Here is a 21,695-nt window from a genome sequence, read left to right as displayed (position 1 = left end):
AACTTCTTTGACCTGAGGCCCGGTCATGGCAGACTTTGGGGTCATAGGGCTCATCTAGGCCTACATGTACCCAGAAAGAAGGCTACTAGCTCTTGGCCACGTTATATTGAAATTTGACTATACAATACTCAATGCTATACAGTGTTTTATACAGTCTCTGCTCTGTTTCTAAGGAAGTTCCAAAAAACAACGTCGTTCTATTAAGTTTCGTTAAATAAATAAATAGCCTTCCAACAGGTTGAAGCGGAGCTTTGATACCAACGTTATCGATTAGTTTCAGTTTCTCTCACGCAGACGCGCATTGAATGAGTGCTCACCACTTAATTGTAGGGGTCCATGTTTAATGACATCGATAGCAGAAATGTTTGTTTTCTTTTTTCGTCGATCCGCGGTTTCTTGATCAACTGCGCAGCAAATTATCAGATGAAGCACCGGGCCTAATTTCACTCCACGACTCCGCAGACCAGCAGTCTCCATGTTGCGGACCCATATGTTGAGAAATGCTGAATAGACCACAACCAACTTCAATACTCCGACACGGTCACCGTTAGACTAGGGGGGAGAAGGGATGAGAAAAGATCTGGCCACAGTTCTTCCAGAACTCCGTGCCAAGTAAAAGCGTTATCAGTTTGTGTGAATGAAACGAAGCGTAGGCCATAGTGTGACATGCGTAAAACTAATGGTGTAGAGATGACGCCACGGGGTTTTATTTAAGTGAGCCACGTTTGCATGTAGGCAATTTATTCACAATACTTGGGCCTACTAAAAGAGATATTATTTCATTGCATTTCTATTGGTTGTTTAGAGTGAAAAAAACAATCGGTCGGTATTAACGCAAGTTTACAACCGGCAAGTCGGTCAGACTAAAAGGGGAAAAAAATAAATATTTGGGTCGGTTCTAAATTGACAGGGTCGGTCGGGTTACGTCAAACGAAAATATTTTTAAGGATGGCCTGGTGTTGAGAGCCAGGTTGTTGTCAGTGCACCACGATGTAAGGTGCTGGACCTTCTCCCTGTAGGCCATCTCATCGTTGTTGCTGATGAGACCAATCACCGTAGTGTCATCTCGAACTAGACAATGGTGTTAGAGCCATGTACAGGTGTGCAGTTGTGGGTGAAGAGGGAGTAAAGGAGAGGGCTCAGCACACATCCCTGTGGTACGCCTGAGGTCTGTTGGTTAGGAAGTCCAGAATCCAGTTACAGAGAGAGGTATTGATGCCCAGTTCACTGAGTTTGGTGACCAGTTTGGAGGGGATGATGGTGTTAAATGCTGAACTAAAGTCAGTGAACAGCATTCTCACATAGGTGTTGCTATTGTCAAGGTGGGACAGGGCAGAGTGAAGTGCCGTAGAGATTGTGACCTCTGTGCTCCAGTTTAAAGCCTGTGTTGCAGGTTAAACACCACTGTTGATTAATGGGTACATAAAGCACTCAATATATGTATATCATTTTAAAAATGTCTCCAAATGGTGTTAAATGCCAGTTTTTGTTGTTTTTAGCATTAGCGGGTTGTTTGTACACAATTCGGTGATGACGTCACTTTGGGGACTACTTGATCTGCGCTTCATTAATTTCAGTTTCAATGGACATCGCGGTTACACTTTCAACATAAAGTTTGTATATTTACACTTCGAATTTCGTCACAGCATTTATATCACAGCTACCCTATGATCTACCAATGGTAATAACGGTGCCTGATATCAATTTAGTATTTTTTCTGAATTTCGGGAGGTCTTGTTTTGGAGGGTATATGTTTTACATTCATACCTATGGGAAACGGTCGCGGTTACACTTTCAACATAAAGTTTGTATATTTACACTTCGAATTTCGTCACAGCATTTATATCACAGCTACCCTATGATCTACCAATGGTAATAACGGTGCCTGATATCAATTTAGTAATTTTTCTGAATTTCGGGAGGTCTCGTTTTGGAGGGTATGTTTTACATTCATTCCTATGGGAAACGGTCGCGGTTACACTTTCAACATAAAGTTTGTATATTTACACTTCGAATTTCGTTACAGCATTTATATGACAACGACCCTATGGTCTAACAAAGATAACAATGTCTTCCGATTTTAGTTTAATGCAATTTTCTGAATTTGAGAGGCCTTGTTATGAGGCTACATAATGCACCTATTCAGTTCAATGTATTATGCTTATAACATTACGACACTTTTTTTTGTTACTGTCAGTGAACAGCACCGAATGAAAGTCAACATGTTCTTTATATCTAGTGATAGTGATCATGTCGTTAATTCAGATAAGTAGGCTACCGGGCAAACTTAGTCAGAAGATCAGAATATGAAGCATCATGATAGCTAGCTGGGCTAACTTTTTAGTCCCACCTGTGAGCCACCCAGTTACTTAGCTTCTAGCCGCCGCCGATTAGGCTGGTCGTGTCTTCAGCATGAATATTTTCGATAACTACTGCTCGTGATTGATTGACATTGACATAGTCAGGGTACGGCTTACAAAAGAGGGAGATAATATGGGCAAGTCGCAGTTTTGCAGGTGCTTGTGTGGGCTGTGCCGTCCCGATGGAAACTGTGGTGGAGAGCTGCAGTAACTAGGGAAGCGAGTGCATTTTGGCCGCTGGTCGAGGAGCTCCCCTGTGACCAGCATAATGACATGATCTATCTAGCTATCTATCTGTCTATATACATATCTAGGCTATCTATAGCCTATCTATTTATCTATAATCTGCGCTATCTACTGCTGAACAATCCCTTACTCGTCTCTCTTTACTCCTCTCTCGTTACTCTCAAGGGTCTCAAGGTGGGCTTTGGTCTGTAGTCTCCCCAAGGTGACGTAATGCAATGCATTGTGGGGGAAAGGAGAATCACTTCAAATGCTGTGAAATAGTACCTGCTTTTTCGTATTATATTCCGTTTTGTGATACCCAACAACATCAAATACAATGGATAACAGTTTAAATGTTTATTATCAACAAGCAAATTGTGCAAATTCGTTGGAAAATGAACCCTGCAACACGGCCTTTAAGTACAAGTACATTGGACTGTGGACGGTTCATGGGTAAACAAAAGAAACCAAAACATCATCATTATCCACCAGGCTCTCAAGTCGAGTGCCACTCAGCAGCAGCTGTAATAGAGAAGGCTGATGGCTTTACTTGAGTGTCTTCACTAGAGAGATTTAATCGTTGCATTTAAAAGCAGCCCAGCAAGCAAGCAACTGAGCTGAAGACCTACGTCTCTGGTTATGTAAAGGAAGTGGCACAATATATCTAGGCTATTGACATTCTGACTGATATGAAAAAAAGGCTCAGTAATGTCCAGTTTTCTGTGTAATGTGGCTGTGTGTGTGTGTGGGGGGAGTGTGTGAGAGTGAGATCCTGAGGTTGAAGCTGCAAACTGGTGCTGTTGCTATGGATATGAAAGGTGTCTTGAAATGAGACTGCATGGGGCTTTAATAAGTAAGGGATAATGTATTGTCCGACGGTAATTATCAGAAAATAAGTCCCGACAGGGAGAACAGAACCCCGACGCGCAGCGGAGGGGTTTTGCTTCGACCTGAAGGGACTTATTTTCTGATAATTACCGGCGGACAATACATTATCCCGCTTATTACACGAGAAAAACGAGAAAAGAAACCTAACACAATGAATCTTTAAAAATGATTTTGCTACCGTTTTGTGTCTTCCGCTGACAAAATAAATAGTTCGCCACCAAGATAGAACTTGACAGTTTCAGGTGTTGCGTGGCAACGTCTTACTAGCTTACTTTCCCTTTCAATGAAATTCCATTGCAATAAGCGAACGGAATTCTTGCGGAGGGATATGAAAGACGTTAATCAACCCGTTGCCATTGACAGCGGTGATTATATACTTTGACGGTGATTTATGTAGATTTAACATAGACCCGAACGTTGGGAAGGCCCATGTAAGATATGCCAGTTTATTACACGGCACTCTGAAGAGCCGTGTAATAAACTGGCATATCTTACATAGACAGTGTTGCAGAACTGTTTAGATTTGCATACAAGTTGGTTCAATATTGCAGACAACTCATATATATTATATTTTACCACGTCTACTCGCGAACCACTTGGGATAGCTTGCGGACCACCAGTGGTCCCCGGACCACACTTTGAGAAACACTGTTTTAGAGCATCAATTTACCACTTCTTAGAGGTATGTTTTTATACGCACATCATTTTTGTTATCTTTTCCAAATTCTATTTGTTAGGGCCGTGGGAATATATTTATGCAATGGGCCGATAAACACACTCTTTTCTTTCTTGGCATCCAGGATCCAGTACATCTGTGCTCTCAGCTGGGAAAAAGAAAAGCTCTCAAGAAAAGCTCAAGAACATTGTCAGCTGTTAAAAGGCTGTTGTTAGTGCTACCTGGCTGTGTCATTTGTGTTTGTGAGGTTTTTGCCATGCCTTTAGGTTGTCAGCTCGCTAGTCTCCGATCAAAGTCTTATGTCGCTTTAGGTTGTTAAATGTAATTCAGGGATTTGTATTTGTGTAGTGGTGCCAATACTAATGACTGAAGAAAACAAAACACACACACACACACACACACACACACACACAAAAATGGGTCTATAAATATCCGTGCTGGGGCAGTGGGTGGCAGACAGCTGTAGCGTTATGGGCCCTGGGCAGCGTTAGTCGATGGAGTGAGACGCTGTGGGAGAACGCCCACTCACGCTGCAGTCCTCGGCTCCGCTCTCAAGGATTAAAGTTCTCCGTCATAGGACGGATTTCCGTCAATTTGATTTTAGAAATGTCATATTTGAGATCGATGCAGATCCGATGAGAAAACAAATAGGAGGGGGGGGGGACTGTCACCTTTGCTTTTCCTTTTTTAAGGCAACTACAAATATTAGGTAAATGTTTAAAGACCTAATGTTCTTGAGAACTTTATGTGTCTCAATCCGTGACCGCTCAAGAAGATACGTCCTATACGGCCTACGTCAGCCATGAGTTTCGCTTTGTATGTTGTAGCTACACACTTGTCTCGGGCGTTTGCTTAAAAAAAAGAACACGTATGGAGGACTATAACGGTCTAAAAGTTGGATTATAGTGACACAATCGAGACAGCTGATGAGGTTGGCCAATCCGTTTAACTTTTTTGGATATGATATTGTGAGCTCTATGTGCGAATTCGGAGGCTGTGTTCTTTCCGTGCATCAATGTAGACACTTACTATCGCGAACTCTTGTCAGGGGAGGTCATTCATTTTGGGTGTCACCTATGACTTGAACAGATAGCCTGCTATGCCACCCGATGTAGGCTACTATTATTGTTACAGTTTTTAATCAATGCAACTAACATTATGTGTAAAGCGACGCAATATAAACCGTAGCCTATGCAATTTCTTATCCCGTCTGTTATGACATACAACAATGTTTTTCACAATTTGCGACGGAAGGTTTTGACTGAGCGTGTCGAGTAAGGGGGTCAGTCGTGTTTGTGACGCACAGACAGCCTTGTAGCCTATTTTGCTTAGGCCTCACTTTTAACGACAATAGGTTGTGAGTGTATGTTGACAAAAAATAACCATACAATTAAAATAGTCAACTTAAAACTTTGCTATAAAATATTATTAATTTATAGCACAAAACCATAACCAGTGGGCCTACCAGAACCTCGCATATTAGCGTCATGATTTGTGTGCGTCTATTTGGCAAGGCCACTAGCTGTCATGGATGCGTTGTTGCTAAAGGAAGGCAGGTGTCAAAAGTTAAAAAATAAATGCAGATGGGCAGCTGTTGGAAACGGGGGAGAACTAACAAGCCATGGTGTAAAGAAATTAAAGTGCCAGGAGTTTGCTTTTGCGCGGTTCGCTGCAAGAAAATTGTTTATGGATGCAATAGGAAAACGTTTTAGCACGCCACCAATCAGAAGACCGCCATAAGGTTAACGTTCGTGCACTTCAGGACATCTTACCTGGTGCAACTAGCCACCACGACAGAGGTAGGCTACGTTTATCTATGGCTGACCGTTTTTACGTTTAGAAAGTAGGCTACGCATGTTCTTTCACAGTGCAACACGACCTGTCCTTAACCATATCGCAACCTCTTGTCAACCTTATACAATCTGTTGCTGAAGACAAAAGCGCCGTCTCCAGATTGTCATTACAAATGCGCAGACCTCCTGCATGAGCACACACAGTATTGCTGCTCATTGGAAAACTGAGTTGTCTGTAAAACTCAAAATTACCATGTTATCATTAAATGCGGATGAGGCAACAAATGGAAATATGAACAATATCTAGAATGTTCTGATTTGTTACTTTGATGAGGAAATGGGAAGTCTTGCAAACTTGATTTTATAGATTTTACTTGGTGTTGAATTGCATATTAACAAGAAAAAAATCTCCCCTTTAAACACTTTTGGCCTGAAGTAATTAAATAAGAGTGTGTTAAAGCCTTTCTACAATATTGCTGCAGTAGAAAAGAACAGCAATGGCTAATCAGCAATGGTCAGGGATGGTACTAAAATATATTTTTGTTCATCAGGAAAACTCAATCTCAATCAAGAACACTCTCAATTCGCCTTATTCACATGGCGGCCATTGGCGGCTAAAACGAGGCTACAGGGTACACAAACCATAGGATTGTTATGTTCTATGCATTCACCTGTAGGTGGCATTAATTATATAGTAAGTGTACCCTGTAGCCTCGTTTTGGTTTAAACAATGGCCGCTGTGTGAATAAGGCGAATACTCCCTTTACTTTGCTGTTTGCATCTTTTTGTACATTAAAAACCAATAGGTCGCGACCGCAAAAGGGGTGTTATCTCTATAGGTAGATATGAACAACGTATGACTTATGGCCTGAAAAAAGTTCAGTCAAACGATTTTTTTTCACTTTAATCCCTGCGCTCTGCTGGCCCTGCGCACGTGGCCTGGAAGAGAATGAGATTTTGGAAGGCCGGACGCTGAAGAGCAGGGGGTTGGACCAGAATTTGAAGGGAAATCTATAAATTGCGTCCGAGCTTTAGGGGATACTGGCGATCAATGGAGACGCTGAGTGCTGAGTGTTTTTGATCCATTGGCGAGGGTGGCACGGCTCTCTGTCGCATTGCAAGAGAACCTACGGTTGGACGGAAGGAGGTTCATTTAAGTGCAAATGTGTGGTTCCAAAAACGGCAAAATAAACCCTACACTTTGTATTGTCACCCAGCAATGGCTATATGATAAATTGGACATCATTTGTTTGTAATAGTATAATACAAGTACAAAAATATACAATTATAATTTACAATGTCTCTATTTTTTGCCATTCTGAAATTTTTAATGACTTAAAACTGCAAGTCTTCACCATTACTACAAGTCTACAGTCCTCCAATGGAAATTAAACATTAGATTTCTTGTAATATGTATCAAGTTGCGTTTGAAGTCATCTTCCTATTCCCTTATTGTGGCAGGGTCAAGGAGCACAGTGCCCAGCAGCAGGCCTTACTCTCTGCTGACCACCAGAGGGAGCTTGAGAGCCTGCGCGCCCGCCACGCCCTGGAGCACTCCACCTCCAAGGTGGCCGAACTGACCAATCAAGTCAGCTCTCAGGAGGTGAGTCTCATGGAACCAGTTCAAAAAAGGCAAAGTCTGTTAGGATTCAGCTCCCGAGAAACTCAGCCCTGGCTGTAAATCAGCTAGCCAATCAGTGAGTCTAGCTACACGGTCACGTCCTTCTCCACAGTGCTAATATCAACTGCTGCTGTTGCTACTGGCTACGTGTTTAAAGACCACAAAAGAATTTCAGATGCTAATCTTATGTTCAGATGAAGGAATTTGGCTCCTAGCAGGAACTTGCTCTTTGCTGCTTACAAAGTAACACTGATGTTTATTTGTGGTATACAGCCTGGGAACTGATAATAAGCAAACAAGCAACAAGCAGTTTCCTCTCTCTTCCTCCTTCTTTAATCGCTGGCTCCAGTGGTTGAGGAGACGGTTGATAAGCTGAAAGTGTGTAGGTGGTTTTTCAGCAGGTGGACAGTTCACATGGAGGGTGCGTTCCAAGGATATTTTAGTGATGGTAATACTGTATGTGTGTGTGTGTGTGTTAGATCATAGTGCGTCATCTGCGTGACCAGCTGAAGGAGCTTCAGGGAACCAAGGAGGCGTTGACCGTGTCCAAACTCCGAGAGGACACTCTTCAGATTCAGGTAAGGTCCCCTCTACCCTCCATCCTCAGACTGACGTGGCAGACATGGTTCAACAGTTAATGTCTCACTCACACACACACACACACACACACACACACACACACACACTGGTCCTTTCCACTGAAAATGTTCAATTCTAGTTATCTACTGGAAGATGTGAGGCCCTGCAGTGTGCAGTGGGAAGCATACTAACTATTTGTCCTTTGGCAGGCTAAGCTGTCTGTTTCTGAAGAACAAAAGTGCACTTGACAAACAAGAACAAAGCTGTAGCTTTCTCTGCTACATCTCCAGCTTCTCTGACATTGAATTGGTTGTGAAATAGTTTTTGATTGTTTAAGAATTTGTAACTAGAGTGTAGAGGTGTACACACATCTATAACGATTCTACAGGTGCTGGATACCAGAGGTGGAAGTAAGTCACACATGTGCAAGTCACAAGCAAGTCTCAAGTCTTAACCTTCAAGTCTCAAGCAGGTCCAAGTCATGTTTTGTGACAATCAAGCAAGTCAAGTCAAGTCATAGCTTGGGTCAAGCAAGTCAAGTCAAGTCGAGTCATAGCCAAATCATACAAATTCATGATGATTTACCCACGTTTTCATTTTAAAATAAGCTACAATAGGCTAGTTATGAACTGCTGGAGTTTTATTTGTAACAAACTAGACAGACATTGCATTCATTCAAGCCACATACATCTGAACGGTTTATAGAATAAGATGAAATGTATACGAATAAAAATAAATGTATTTCGACCTATTATAAAATAGCCTGTTATTGTTTCAAAATGCCTCAAATATTAGGTAAGCTACATCAAATCATGAAAATATATTCAAACAGTTCAAGTTACACCTGTCCTGACCTGTCACATCTCCAGGGACCCAATAATATTGAAAAAGTGAACTAATCAATCAATCAAATGCTGCCGCCGACGTCACTGCTAAACTTTGACAAGCGCGACAGCGCAATGGGTTTTAGGAGGGTTAAGGACCGTCAATGCTATATCATATTATACATAAGCCTAAAGCCTATAAGCTACTTTTCTGTGCCGATTGCTGGCAGTTAGCTAGGCCTACTGACTGTTGTTACTAACAAGGCTGTAACGTATGGAACAGGGATGTGTTTAAGAGGGAGGGAGAAAGAGAGGCACTTACTTTAGGTTACATTGGCAAAATTTTTGCTAGCATATCAAGATTAAACTTAGCCATTTCACACATTTTAACCTAATATCGCGTTAACTAAAAAGCATAATAGATGCAAAGCCAACTCTTAAAGGGATATTCCACCATTTGGGTGTCACCTGACGAAGACCTGAGTGGTCGAAACGTTGTGTATCACCCACCATTAAACTGGGAGCTTTAGAGACAGTGTGCAGATTTTTTTTCTTTTGTTTAAAAATTTGTACCTGTTGCTCTGTATGTTTTATACTGTGTGTGTGTGTGTGTGCAGCTGACGAGGCTACTGGAGGAGCTGAAGCAGGCCAAAGAGGCTCACAGTCCAGAGCTGCGCCACTTCACCAGTCTGGAGAGCAAGATCCACAACATGGAGCTCCGCTACACAGAGAGAGAGAAGGAACTGCAGCAGGTACACAAACACACACACACACACCCCCCCACACACACAGGGAGCACAAGTTGGGATGATGGGATCAGTAAAACATAGAGGCGTAGAGATGAAGAGCTGTCTTTAAAACGGCAGCAGGTCTAGAGTGCTTTCATTCAGAGACAAAGCTTTACTACTAGACATTGCAGGCACAGCTATCTGAGGAAAAATCTTCAAACATTTTCACTGGGTGTTAATCTGACAGAAGAGGAGACCGATATGGACACACACTGTGACAAAATGAGTAGAGAAGAGACAGACTGACCTTTCAGTTGGAGATAATTGGCCTCAGTCCTATACACACACACACACACACACACACACACACACACACACACACACACACACACACACACACACACACACACACACACACACACACACACACACACACACACACACACACACACACACACACACACACACACACACACACACACACACACACACACACACACACACACATATACATGACTAGGGGCAGCCAGTGAGTTGTTTACTTGAATGGTGTAGATTTCGTTAGTCCTGTAACATCTGTCTGACACACACCAACTTGTGGAATAAACAGGCTGGCCGCCAGCTGCCATAGCGTGTGTGTGTTCTGTTCCAGCACAGGTGTGTTTTTACTGCCACTTTGTTTTGGAGATGTTGAGCAAGGCTCAGGTAGTTTTGCCGGCCCTTGTTCTAGATCACCAGCAGTTTAGGTGTTCACTTAATGGTGCGTTCAAGTAAATGGAAGAGTGTCATTGTGAACGTAATGGAGAGAGAGAAAGAGACAGAGAGAGACAGAGAGAGAGAGAGACAGAGAGAGACTATTAGGAGAAGGAGATAAAGCATATCTTGCTGCCCAATATGTATCAACATGCCACAATCTGAGGGACAATGAGTGACCTATATCGACAAATAAACACACACACAGACAGACACTGCATTTTATTTTACTTTTACCTATTTATTTTATTATTATGAAAATCTGCTGACATGTATGTGTTCAGATTTATTGTAGAACTGCTTTGGCAATATAAGTGAGCTTGTCATGCCAATAAAGCATTCTTGAATTGAATTGAATTGAATTGAATTGAATTGAGAGAGAGAGAGATTCCGGGTGAACATTCCGTGCAGTCATGCTCCCTTTGAGCTCCTAAAAGATGTACAATTTTATCATATCAAGTTTCACACCTGTGACGGTGGGTTTCCACACAGCGAAACACCGCACGATTTTCGTCCAGCGAAATTTCGCCTCGGGGGTGTGACGGCCAAACCGCTAACCTTTTGACTGCAGTGTCTAGCCAGTGGTGGCAAGCGAACTAATTAGGCTAATCAGCTAGTTCACACGTTTACAGTGATGGCCAAAAGTGTTGGCACCCATTCTAAAGTTGACTGAAAAGAGGAATATAAAATCATCTTTTGGAAATTGATCGATCTTAATGCCTTAAGTGAAAATGAGGAAATATCTAACCTTTAAGGACACCAATTTTCTTAGTGAATGAATAATGTATCATAAATAAATAAATGTTCTTCCTTAAAATACAGGGGTCATAAGTATTGCCTCCCCTATGTTACATTTCCATAGAGACAGGCAGATTTTGGTGTTATTTCAGTTAGCCTATTAGCTGGTTTGATTTGCATTGAGCTTAATGAGCATCAAACCAGCTAATAGGCTAACTGAAATAACACCATGCCAATCTCTAGGTATGGTGAAGGGTATGTGATGATGTGGGGCTATTTTAATTCCAAAGGCCAAGGTAACTTTATCAGGATGCACAGTATTCTGGATCCATGAAATAACTGGTCTTTAAAAATAAAAATCTGCCTGTCTCTATGGGAATTTAACATAGGGGTGGCAATACTTATGACCCCTGCATTTTAAGGAAGAACATTTATTTATTTATGATACATTATTCATTCACTAAGAAAATTGGTGTCCTTAAAGGTTGGATATTTCCTCATTTTTCATTTAAGGCATTAAGATCAATTACCAAAAGATGATTTTATATTCCTCTTTTCAGTCAACTTTAGCATGGGTGCCAACACTTTTGGCCATCACTGTAAGTACTTAATGAAGATATCCAGGGGTCTTTATGCCTCGATTAAGTTGATGTTGCCTATAAACAGAGAGACAGACAGTCAGTCAGAGAGAGACAGAGACCCAGAGAGAGACCGAGTGCTAGTCATTTCAGTCATACCATACCATACTTGCTAAGAGAGAAAAAGGACAGCTGTCTCATAGCTGCACAATACGTTTTCACCTGCCACCAACTGAGGGACAGGGAGTGATACACACACACACACATGCGCGCACGCACGCACACACACACAAACACATGTGTGCAAACATGCTACATACCTCTTCAGTAGTTTCCTGATGGGCAGACTACAGTTTCAAGCTTTAAAGCTTTATCTGACTATTACAGAAACCAAAGAAGGAAGAGCTTATTTTCCTTCTCAGAGTATGTTGTTGTAGAAAAATCATTACATTAGCCATTATAATGTGAAGATGTTTAGTGTCAAGGTGGGCCTTGATGATGGATTGAATGAATTTAGTTTGTTTTATTCAATTATGTGAAGAACGCAAGAGTAATTGATGTTCCCTTGTTGCCGGGGAATGTGTGGAATGTAAAAGACAGCTGTTTTTTTTTAATCATATTTTTGTCATGTGGTCATGTACAGCAGACAGTAAAAGGTTTGTTTGTCTGTCCATCCATCCATCGGGAAATGTTAGTGCAAAGGGAAAAAAGTTAACAGATGGAGCTACTGAAAAGGCTGCCACTTGCGTCGGCGCCTGTGCACTACATTAAAAGAAAATCAATGGAAATGTGAATAACATTGGGAAAAAAGCCCAACCTCAAATGGCCCATATCTGAATCATTAATGAGACTGCAATGTCTTGTGTTGAAGTGAAATTAATGTGTTGAAGTTAAATCAATAAAGTGTGTGTGTGTGTGTGTGTGTGTCCAGGTGATTGCTGAGACCCGTGTGGCGACGCAGGCCGAGCTGCAGGGCGAGCTGGAGCGCTGGAAGAGGCTGGCCCAGAGCCGCAGTCGTGAGCTGGACGCCTTCCGCCTGGAGCTGGACGCCATCCTGGACGTGCTGCGGGAGCTGCAGAGGCAGGGGGTGGTCATCCCGGCCCCCGAGCACACGCGCATACCCTGGAGCAGATGACCACTATCATGGAGATGGATGAAGGGGATGGTGGTGGTAGTGGTGATGCTCATGGCTGCCCCAGAATGCCCCTCTCCTCTCCGCCCTGGACATCTTACCCCGTCTTCTCAAATGCCCCTCCAAACCTCACAGGGGTAAGATGGGAGTTTTCTATCCCAGAGCGCAGTGTTGCCCTCTACTCTGGGGGAGATTGTGTGACACCAGCCCAGAGCATTCCTCGTCTGTTGACCCGCCCTGCCCCGTCCCCGTCCACTCCACACACTCGCCAGATGAGATGAGATGGAGTGCAGAACACACTCTGTCTCTCGGCATCATAGGTGGTGGGAGTGTGGCTGCAACACCACAGCTGACTGATCTAATCTCAACACCAAGCAACACCAGCAGCAGGAGGCCCAGCAAACTCGTAGGCTGCATGCAAGGTGTGTGTGTGCGCGCTGTGCGAGCGTGCGTGAGAGACTTCAAAGAGTCTGAGGAACACACTCTCTTCTCAGGTTTGATTTTGCTATGGCCCAGCACAATCAACAATTGCATTTGCAAGTCCATTGAGGTTTTTATATTGGTGCATTGGTGTAGATAGAAATATTTTATTTATTTCTGAAGGAAATCAAGTGTTTTTGATACAAACAAGGCATAATAAATAGCATTCTTTATTATTTTAATATGTGTATGTCTGTAGCTTTTGTGCAAAAAAGACACAATTTCAGCTTCTTTCCTCCATTATTAAATTTCATCCCCTCCTCACATCCTCACCTTCTTTGAATTTCTCTACCAAGCCAAGACCATTACTTTCACTCAGGGCAATTTGTAGTGCTGCCCTGGTGGTGTTCTTTTGTATTGTATTACCCAGAAAAAGCTTTCAGCAGGCACACATTAATACGACACAGCTTCCTTAAAGGAATTATCCGGAGTAAAATGCACTTTAGATCAATTTACGGATGATTGGGAGTACATACGTTGAGTTGACATCAAAATCATGTCATTCGGATGTGTTTTGAGAAAGTTTGATTTTACTGTTTTTAGTCAAAACTCGTTAGCCTGGAAGTGACCAGGGCAAGTCATTTTGCCGCTACAAAACGCTATTTTTATACCTCTTCTACAGTTCCAAACAACATTACACTTACATGGTGAGTAGAGGGTCCCTAAAGCCAAACCGAAGTATACCGAGGTCTTTATGTGGTCGGATAGAGAGTCCAGAATGAATTTCATCAAGCCAGTACCTTTCCGGAAATGTTGCTGCTGCAGCTGGCGTCTTTAGGGGAAAGTCCGTAGGAGTCGATTGCCGAGTGTGGAGTAACACGCTCTGGAAATTCACAATTTCGTTGCCGTTTTTTGTTTTTAAAAAAAATGTTTTTTTTTTTGTTTTTTTTTAAACATAGTCCAGTATTTCTTTCGAAATTGAAATGAAGTTGTATGTCTACCAGCGCAGAGTGTCCTGATAAACTGCCGCGCGGGCTCGCAGGGCTTTCCACAAATCAAAGCACCATGGCGCTTAGGCAAGAGAGGGATCACATTTAAGCATCCACACAGTTCCACTCCAGGGAAGTTTCCAAGCTCAAAAGGCCTGAAACTGAGGGCAGTCTCAGTGGAGGTGGGGGGTGGGGTGGGGTGGTGGTGGTGGGGTTTGGGGGGAGGGATTGGTCTTGCTGACAAAAATGACCCAGCTCTCAGGAGCCTGCAAGTACTCTTTTCAAAGTCCATACCTCAGTCCACTAGTCTGTACAATTCATGCCGAAAGCGGGAGTCCAAGCGCTGGCCACTAGCCCACTACTCCAGGGCGTGGTCACCGTGGGTGTCAGTCGGACCCCTGCCTTCCCTGTCTAGGATCAGAGGGGGGTCCACGAGCAGAAGGTCATCGTCCCCCAGCGTCGAACTCAGCTCGGTATTCACAAAGTTAGGGATGTTGAAGTGCGCCAGGAATGTCGACGGGTCTCTCTCAGGGAGCGACGCACCCCCGCTGACCCATGCCTCCTGCACGAGCCCCGCCAACTGGCTGCCGATGACCGAGGAGCGGGGACCGCTGCCTCGGACCCCGCCGAGGTGCGAGGTGGCGCCGCTCGAGCACCTGTTGGCAGCCTGCTCGTCCTCGTTGATGTAGCAGTGGAAGAGCGAGCGCGACTCGTCCAGCAGGGGGCGCGAGGCACAGGGCTGGCTGCCCTGGTGTTCGGACAGATGGGCCATGTCCTCCCCGCAGCTGGTCAGACACGCGCGCTTCTCACATGGCTCGGAATTCCTGCGGAGAGAAACAGACAATGACAAAAGACAAAGAGCTGTGTGTATGATCTCTTATCCTGTTGTATTATTGCTTAATTAACTATTGGCCATGTAAAGTTGGCTTTGTACCCACACCTTGAAAAGGTGTTTATTTATTTATTTATTTTTTGATATTATTTACACAACTCGACTGTATGCCCATAATAGATAGGCTAGCATATTTGTATTAATAATGTACACATGGGGGTTAGGGTGCATCAAAAAACACAATTCTTGAATTTTGATATGGCTGGGTGCTAAAAGTGTTCCAATATATGTAGAAACAACACATGCAAAATATTTTTACAGTACATTATGATTTAGGGGTGCCACCGCACATCTGTTTTTGTTGGATAAAGTGGTAACAGTGCTCAATGGTCGCCATGGAGATCTGAGGTAAACAATACTACAGCTCAAGAAAACTGAGGTGATCTTTCTGTTTGAGGTGATCTTGATCTGTGTTGGATGTGTTATTATGACCGCCGCGCAGCGAAGCGGCGGTCATATTTTTTTTATTTATTTTTTCGCATGTCCAAATTTCTGTCAATGATTCCCGGGACACTGAAAGACCGGGGTAGACGAAACTTGGTGGGCATGTAACCCCATATGGATAGCATGGAACCATCGTTTTTCGTTTTGATCTGTAGCCCCTCCGCTGGACTGCACCCCCCGAAAGGAGGGTAGGGCAGACACAGTTTTCTGTGAATATCTCGAGAACCGTAGGGCCTAGGAGGTCCACCTTTTTTTTGTATGTTGATCTCAAGGGGCCATGTCAACCCATCCCATTACCACTTATTTCATGTATAGCGCCACCTAGTTAAAAATTAAAAAGCAAAAAATTAGGTGTTTTCATCACAATATCTCTGGCTGACATGGTCAAAACTGCACGAAATTGAAAGTGTAGGATCATTATGACACCCTCCGAATGCATGCCAAGTTTTGTGTACTTTCGTTCATGGGGGGCCTTACAATAAAACAATTTATGTGTACATTTAGTGACGTACACCAACAAGGATTCCCGGGACACTGAAAGACCGGGGTACACAAAACTTGGTGGGCATGTACCCCCACATGGATAGCATGGAACTGTCATTTTTCGTTTTGATCTGTAGCCCCCCCGCTGGACTGGACCCCCCGAAAGGAGGGTAGGCCAGACACAGTTCTCTGTGAATATCTTGAGAACTGTAGGGCCTAGGATGACCATTTTTTCCGTATATTTGCCTCCAGGGGTCATGTTAGCCCAGTTCATGTGCACACATGTGCACAAACAGATACACACACACACACACATTCACAGTAATCATGACACATACTCACACAGTAGACATATGTACGCTTCCATGCACAGGCACATACGCAGGCACGCACACACACACACACACACACACACACACACACACACACACCCACACACATAACATAAACATAACACAAACAATCAAGAATTTCTCATAATTATGAACAGGCAAGATGGAGGTGGGGTTGTATAAAATGAATTTTACATGTGAAATCTATGAACTAATCATGTTTTGGTACTTGTTGTCTAGCAGATACCAGTGAGAATTGAGTGTGGATAATGCAATTTAGTGAGACAGTTAGAATCATATAGGCCTTTCAGCGTGATTTCTTTTTGTGGAAAAAATGTGCTGGACTGGGCGGCGGTCATATTTTGTACCGCTCTGCGGTACATCTAGTTACATATTACTATAGTAATAATATCTGTAGTTGTTTCCCCGCCCCCTCTGCAAAGCTAATTGCGTGCCCACAGCTGAACCACAAGCGCAGTTGAATAGTTAACCAATTGTGACATTAAAAAGAATCAAACTTTAGCGATCATACATGATAATAAAATGTCAACGAGCAGCGACATACAGAGCAGGCCTAGTAGTTTACTTAAAAATACTTGAACTATTTATTGCACAATAAAGAAAACTGATGCTCTGAATACTTATTCAGCTGTCTCTAAAAGTTTCTCTAATTGACGCATTCAACCGCGATTTTGATTACATAACAGGCGCAAGTTTTTCACCGCAAAACAGACATGCGCTGTTTTCATACATATGGCAGAATACCTAATCAATGCTATTAGCACTTGTCGTCTCCTGTGTTTGCGCGATACTCCCACTTTCCCCTGACCCTTCAATGAATGCATATGCATGACACGGAGAAGCGCAAATAGCCATTTGCAGCTCCCACGACAGGCAGTCTACGCTTTTTTCTCAGTGCGGCCTGTTTGTACATACCTCGCCATGCTTTTACGTGCACTTTGCGAATGAAATATGCCTGACGTGGGCACAAAAACATACATCTGGCCCTGTCTCTCCTTTTTTCATCCGCTTTCTCTGGGTGTGTCTTTCTTCTCTCCTTTGTATCCCTTATTCTCTCTCTCTCTCTCTCTATGTATCTCTTTGGCTGTGGAGAACATGTGTGTGTGTGTGTGTGTATGTCTGTGTGTGTGTGTTTGTGTGTGTGTGTGTGTCTCTGTGTGTGTGTGTGTCTGTGTCTCTGTGTGTGTGTGTGTCTGTGTGTGTGTGTGTTTGTGTGTGTGTCTGTGTTTTTGTGTGTATGTCTCTCTCTGTGTGTGTGTCTGTCTGTGTCTGTATGTGTGTGTCTTTGTGTGTGTGTGTGTGTGTGTGTGTCTTTGTGTGTGTGTGTGTCTTTGTGTGTGTTTGTGTGTGTGTCTGTGTTTTTGTGTGTATGTCTCTCTCTGTGTGTGTGTCTGTATGTGTGTGTGTCTGTGTGTGTGTGTGTGTGTCTGTGTGTGTGTGAGTTGAACACACAACGCAACCTTTGCCGCTGCAAACCCAAGCTAATCCCTGAATAGGACGGTTACTCTTGGGTGGCGGGTGGGGGAGACACATCTGGGGGGAGACACACTGGCTAGGTTCAGAGTTCAGGTTCCATTCCCTCTCTCTTTCTCCCTGGTGATGTTGCTCAGTGGAGCAGAGACTCTGGCACAGACTGAGCAGTTAAGTTCGGAGTTTAGTTAGTGTCAGCTCTTACCATTAGGCCCTGTTAGTCAGTGAGTTAGCCACTAGAGAGGGTTTGTTCTTTTAAGTTTGTCAGTATTGCCCTTTGTGTTTAAATAAATAATAAATTAAATTTTATATGTGTGTCCGACATCCATCACTGCTGCACAAAATTCAGGGTAAGGCCACGTGAACATGTCCCATTGACCTCCATTCATTTTGTCTATAGGACAGTGAATGGAGAATCTTGAAAGTTGAATTCTGAGAAATGCCCAAGTTGCCCAAAAGGCAAACAAACAACTTTTACTTTGATAACCCTATAGAACATGTTCCTGTAGAAAAGTTCACTGTACTCAACATTTCCAGGTCAACTTTTGGCAATTAGACTAAAAATTGCACATTTTTCGAAATTTCGCCAAAGTTCATGTGTTAGGTGGCACCCCTAAATCTCAATGGAATTACTCAAAACTGTGCAAAAGTCATTTTTATGTTAATTGGAACAAAATGCAATGCCAGCCAAATTGATATTTTGAAATTAAAATTTCCCATTCAAATTTGATGCACCCTAATGGGGGTGTTTTATTTCTGCAGAAAGCCAGCTCCAGGGAGCTCTCCACATAAAATGTTCCCTTGCACTGCTGCTCCCTCACATGATGGAGGGGGAAAGTATTTTTTCTTTTTTTAGCTGACAGCTGTGGTGACGGGGGGAGCAGATATTATCTGATCATCAGCACCAGCAGAAATAAATGTCAACTGTCTGGAGAATATTCAATGTCAAAGTCCTACTACTGACTTGCATTTACATTTCTTCACTTTAGCAGATGATTTTATCCAGAGCAACGTGAGGAACAATATTCAAGCTACATTGCAATAAGAGACAGCACGCAAGGATAACTGCATTGTACACTATTACAAAGATAGTGTGGTGGTAGATTTAGGAAAGATAAAAGATACATTGTTCACCATTGTATTGCTGCATTACATTGTTCCAGAGCTCCGCTTCTCGGGACAGGAGCTATATCACACAAGATGATGGCTGCAAGTCTCCTCATGAATATGGATAGGTATTGGATGTACATCGCTCTGTTTTATTAGTCACTAAGCATCTCCTTGCATAATCTGATTTTCATGCAGGATTGTCGTTGATGTAGCAGTGGAACATTTGGCTGTGGTTTCATCAGTGTTGGGGAAGCTCCATAAAAAGCACAATTTTGCAGGCTGCCAATTACTTCACACTGGAAGCTAAGCTAACATCTACTTTGGTTGCTGGTACTTGGCAACAATATCTAGAGAGAGAAAGTAAAAACCTAGCATTTGTTGGTGATAACCAGCATCATGCATTGCATACATGTTGACCAAAATGTTCGAACAAAAAACCTATTAAATCGAACTATATATTATCTATTTATTAATCCTTTTTTGTGCCATGTTTTCACTTAATGTTATATTGTCTGGTAGGACAAAAACATCATGGCACATATACAGTATAACCCTAATTCCTCTTGTCAGCTGTTGTCTCACTTCGTCTGCTTTCTGTAGATGGTCAGACTACCTCCATCCACCTGTTTTAACCTAATGGTAATTTTGTCTGTCATCACAAGTGATTGCTTGCATTACACGCATAACAAGAACAACATTTAATTCATTAGTGTCCATGGCAGAGCAGTGTGTCCTAGACAAGAGGCCGCTCCTATTGTTCACTCTGAAGAGCCGACTATAAACCAGCTGTTGCGCGACGGACACATCACTATTACAGTAATAGTGGGCCTCCACCACACATCACTATTAATAGTGGGCCGCCTCCACCACAATATTATTGTGGTGGAGGCCCACACACCTCAACTTCCTCCACCCAGCTGAGAAAACACAGATTAATGCCCCTGCCTCCTCTTCCTCAGCACAGAAGGGCCGTGAGCGTAGCATCGCCTGGGATGGCATGGCTTATCATTTTTGCGACAAGCAATGAAGACACCCTTAAGCAAAACTATAACCAAAACTACTTCAAAAGCAATTGAAGCCTGTTGAGAGCATTTGTATATAAGCATTGCAAAGTTACTGCCTGTTTTTAAGCCTTATTTGTGATCTTATAGTGCATGATTGTTGATTCAGAGCACAATGTGGCTTTTGGGCTGCTGGGGCACTACAGGGTGTGAGGATAGAGATAATGCCTGCAGGGTTTCTGGTACACTTCCTGAATGCTAATTGGCCAGTTACTCACTGGGCATATGCATAGTTGCTGCCTGGCTTTTTTTTTAAGCATCAGTCAGTGTGGTAGGCCTACAATGTGTACTTTAGGCAGTCTTGGACCTGGTGTGGCATATTAAACTATGAGCCAAGTTGCCTCCACGCACAAAGAATAGTTTGCTGCAAGAATTAATGAGCATAGCAGCCAGCCACTCAGCAAATCTGCTCAGACGAGATCAATGATTACATTATAACAGTGTTCATTTAATTAATGAACGGTCAGCTACCCACAGAATTGAGCTGAGGAGGTTAAACTGTGTGATTATGGCAGAGACTGTGTGTGTGTGTGTCGTGCGTGCTTACTCTGGGTGCGGAGCTCCCGTCTTGGTCAGTAAGGTGAGGACAAAAAACATGAAAAGCACAAACACAGCCAGGCCCACCCAGAATCCGATCACAATGGAATCTGCAATAAAACACAGCACACATCCTTCAGTGCAAACAGCTCAGGGTTGGGAGCTTCATAAGTCTACATTTCAACAAACACTGAAACCAGTGATTGAAGTGTTGAAGCATAGGTCAACTAAAATGTTATATTTTTAAGAATTCCACATATAGGCCAATCTTATTTCAAATATTAGTACAAAAAAAAGATGATTGGTCTTCTCTTCAGCATGACTTTAACCTTCCTCTTCTTTAAAAGAGGTGAGACAGACAGGCAAGGCATAAGATGTATATGTTTTGTTATTTTTATAGCCTATTATGCTGTTCGGATCTATATAGTATAAGTATGAGGTGAGGGAAATGTGGTCTCTGCATGTATCCCAATCCGTGAATTAGTGAAACACTGGTAATCTACACCATCTTCTTGCAGTAATATTTTAAATAAGTAAAACTATGCTTACACAACGCTAAACTCTGCAAGCATTAGAAAATAAATAAACAGAACAGATAATCTACTCACATCGATGCGCTTTTAGTCCCTCGAAAGACACGGGTTCGTCATCCTCGTAATATTCATATCTCCATTCATAATCTTCGCGGGGGCTTGTATTGGTGATGTTTGATGGCAATGCCGACATCTTCGTAATAGCGAATTACCCCACCAAATCATGTGGGCAAGCCAAACATCAATGAGGAAACGAACTCCACAACAAATTAAAAAAAGCTCTTAAATAGGCTCGAGTTCTGTCTCAGAAAAAGCATTCCACTGTTAAAAAAAAAAAAAACTTCGCGGGCAGGTGCAATTAGTCTACTGATAGTGATGGTCTATACTGTGGAAATATATCTTATCCACTTGTATTTATATAGAACAGGTATTCCAGCATCAGTGGCTTGACAGGTTTACCCTTTTACTGTAGAATGACGGGGGGGTTCCCCTTCACCATCCTGCTTGC

The 21,695-nt window shown here is 42.8% G+C and overlaps 2 protein-coding genes across 5 annotated transcripts in view; one reads left to right on the top strand and one right to left on the bottom strand.

Annotated features, from left to right (window-relative positions):
• The window catches only part of cep162 (centrosomal protein 162), a 139,776-nt gene extending 126,687 nt beyond the window's left edge, over window positions 1-13,089 (top strand). For all 4 annotated transcript variants that reach the window (XM_076280583.1, XM_076280584.1, XM_076280585.1 and 1 more), the window contains 4 exons: window positions 7,404-7,545; window positions 8,043-8,141; window positions 9,584-9,718; window positions 12,695-13,089. In XM_076280583.1, coding sequence (XP_076136698.1) covers window positions 7,404-7,545; window positions 8,043-8,141; window positions 9,584-9,718; window positions 12,695-12,898 — 580 coding nt within the window. In that variant the 3' untranslated portion in view covers window positions 12,899-13,089. The remainder of the gene's footprint in view (window positions 1-7,403; window positions 7,546-8,042; window positions 8,142-9,583; window positions 9,719-12,694) is intronic.
• A 1,531-nt stretch (window positions 13,090-14,620) lies between these two features.
• mrap2a (melanocortin 2 receptor accessory protein 2a) lies at window positions 14,621-21,516 on the bottom strand. The gene is made up of 3 exons (XM_076279488.1): window positions 21,263-21,516; window positions 20,665-20,764; window positions 14,621-15,128 (listed from the first exon to the last, which is right to left on the bottom strand). Exons 1-3 carry the CDS (start codon window positions 21,378-21,380, stop codon window positions 14,663-14,665), a joined length of 684 nt encoding a protein of 227 aa, XP_076135603.1. The 5' UTR covers window positions 21,381-21,516; the 3' UTR covers window positions 14,621-14,662.
• Window positions 21,517-21,695: the final 179 nt, after the last annotated feature.

This window comes from Alosa pseudoharengus, unplaced genomic scaffold (assembly GCF_046254945.1).
Source record: "Alosa pseudoharengus isolate Yale_2024_CS ecotype anadromous, Long Island Sound unplaced genomic scaffold, YU_APseudo_1.1 YU_APseudo_1.1_scf_12, whole genome shotgun sequence".
In the NCBI taxonomy this organism is placed as follows: Eukaryota; Metazoa; Chordata; class Actinopteri; order Clupeiformes; family Clupeidae; genus Alosa; species Alosa pseudoharengus.
The sequence above is the reverse complement of the archived record's forward strand: the minus strand, read 5'-3'. Positions and strand labels throughout refer to the sequence as shown.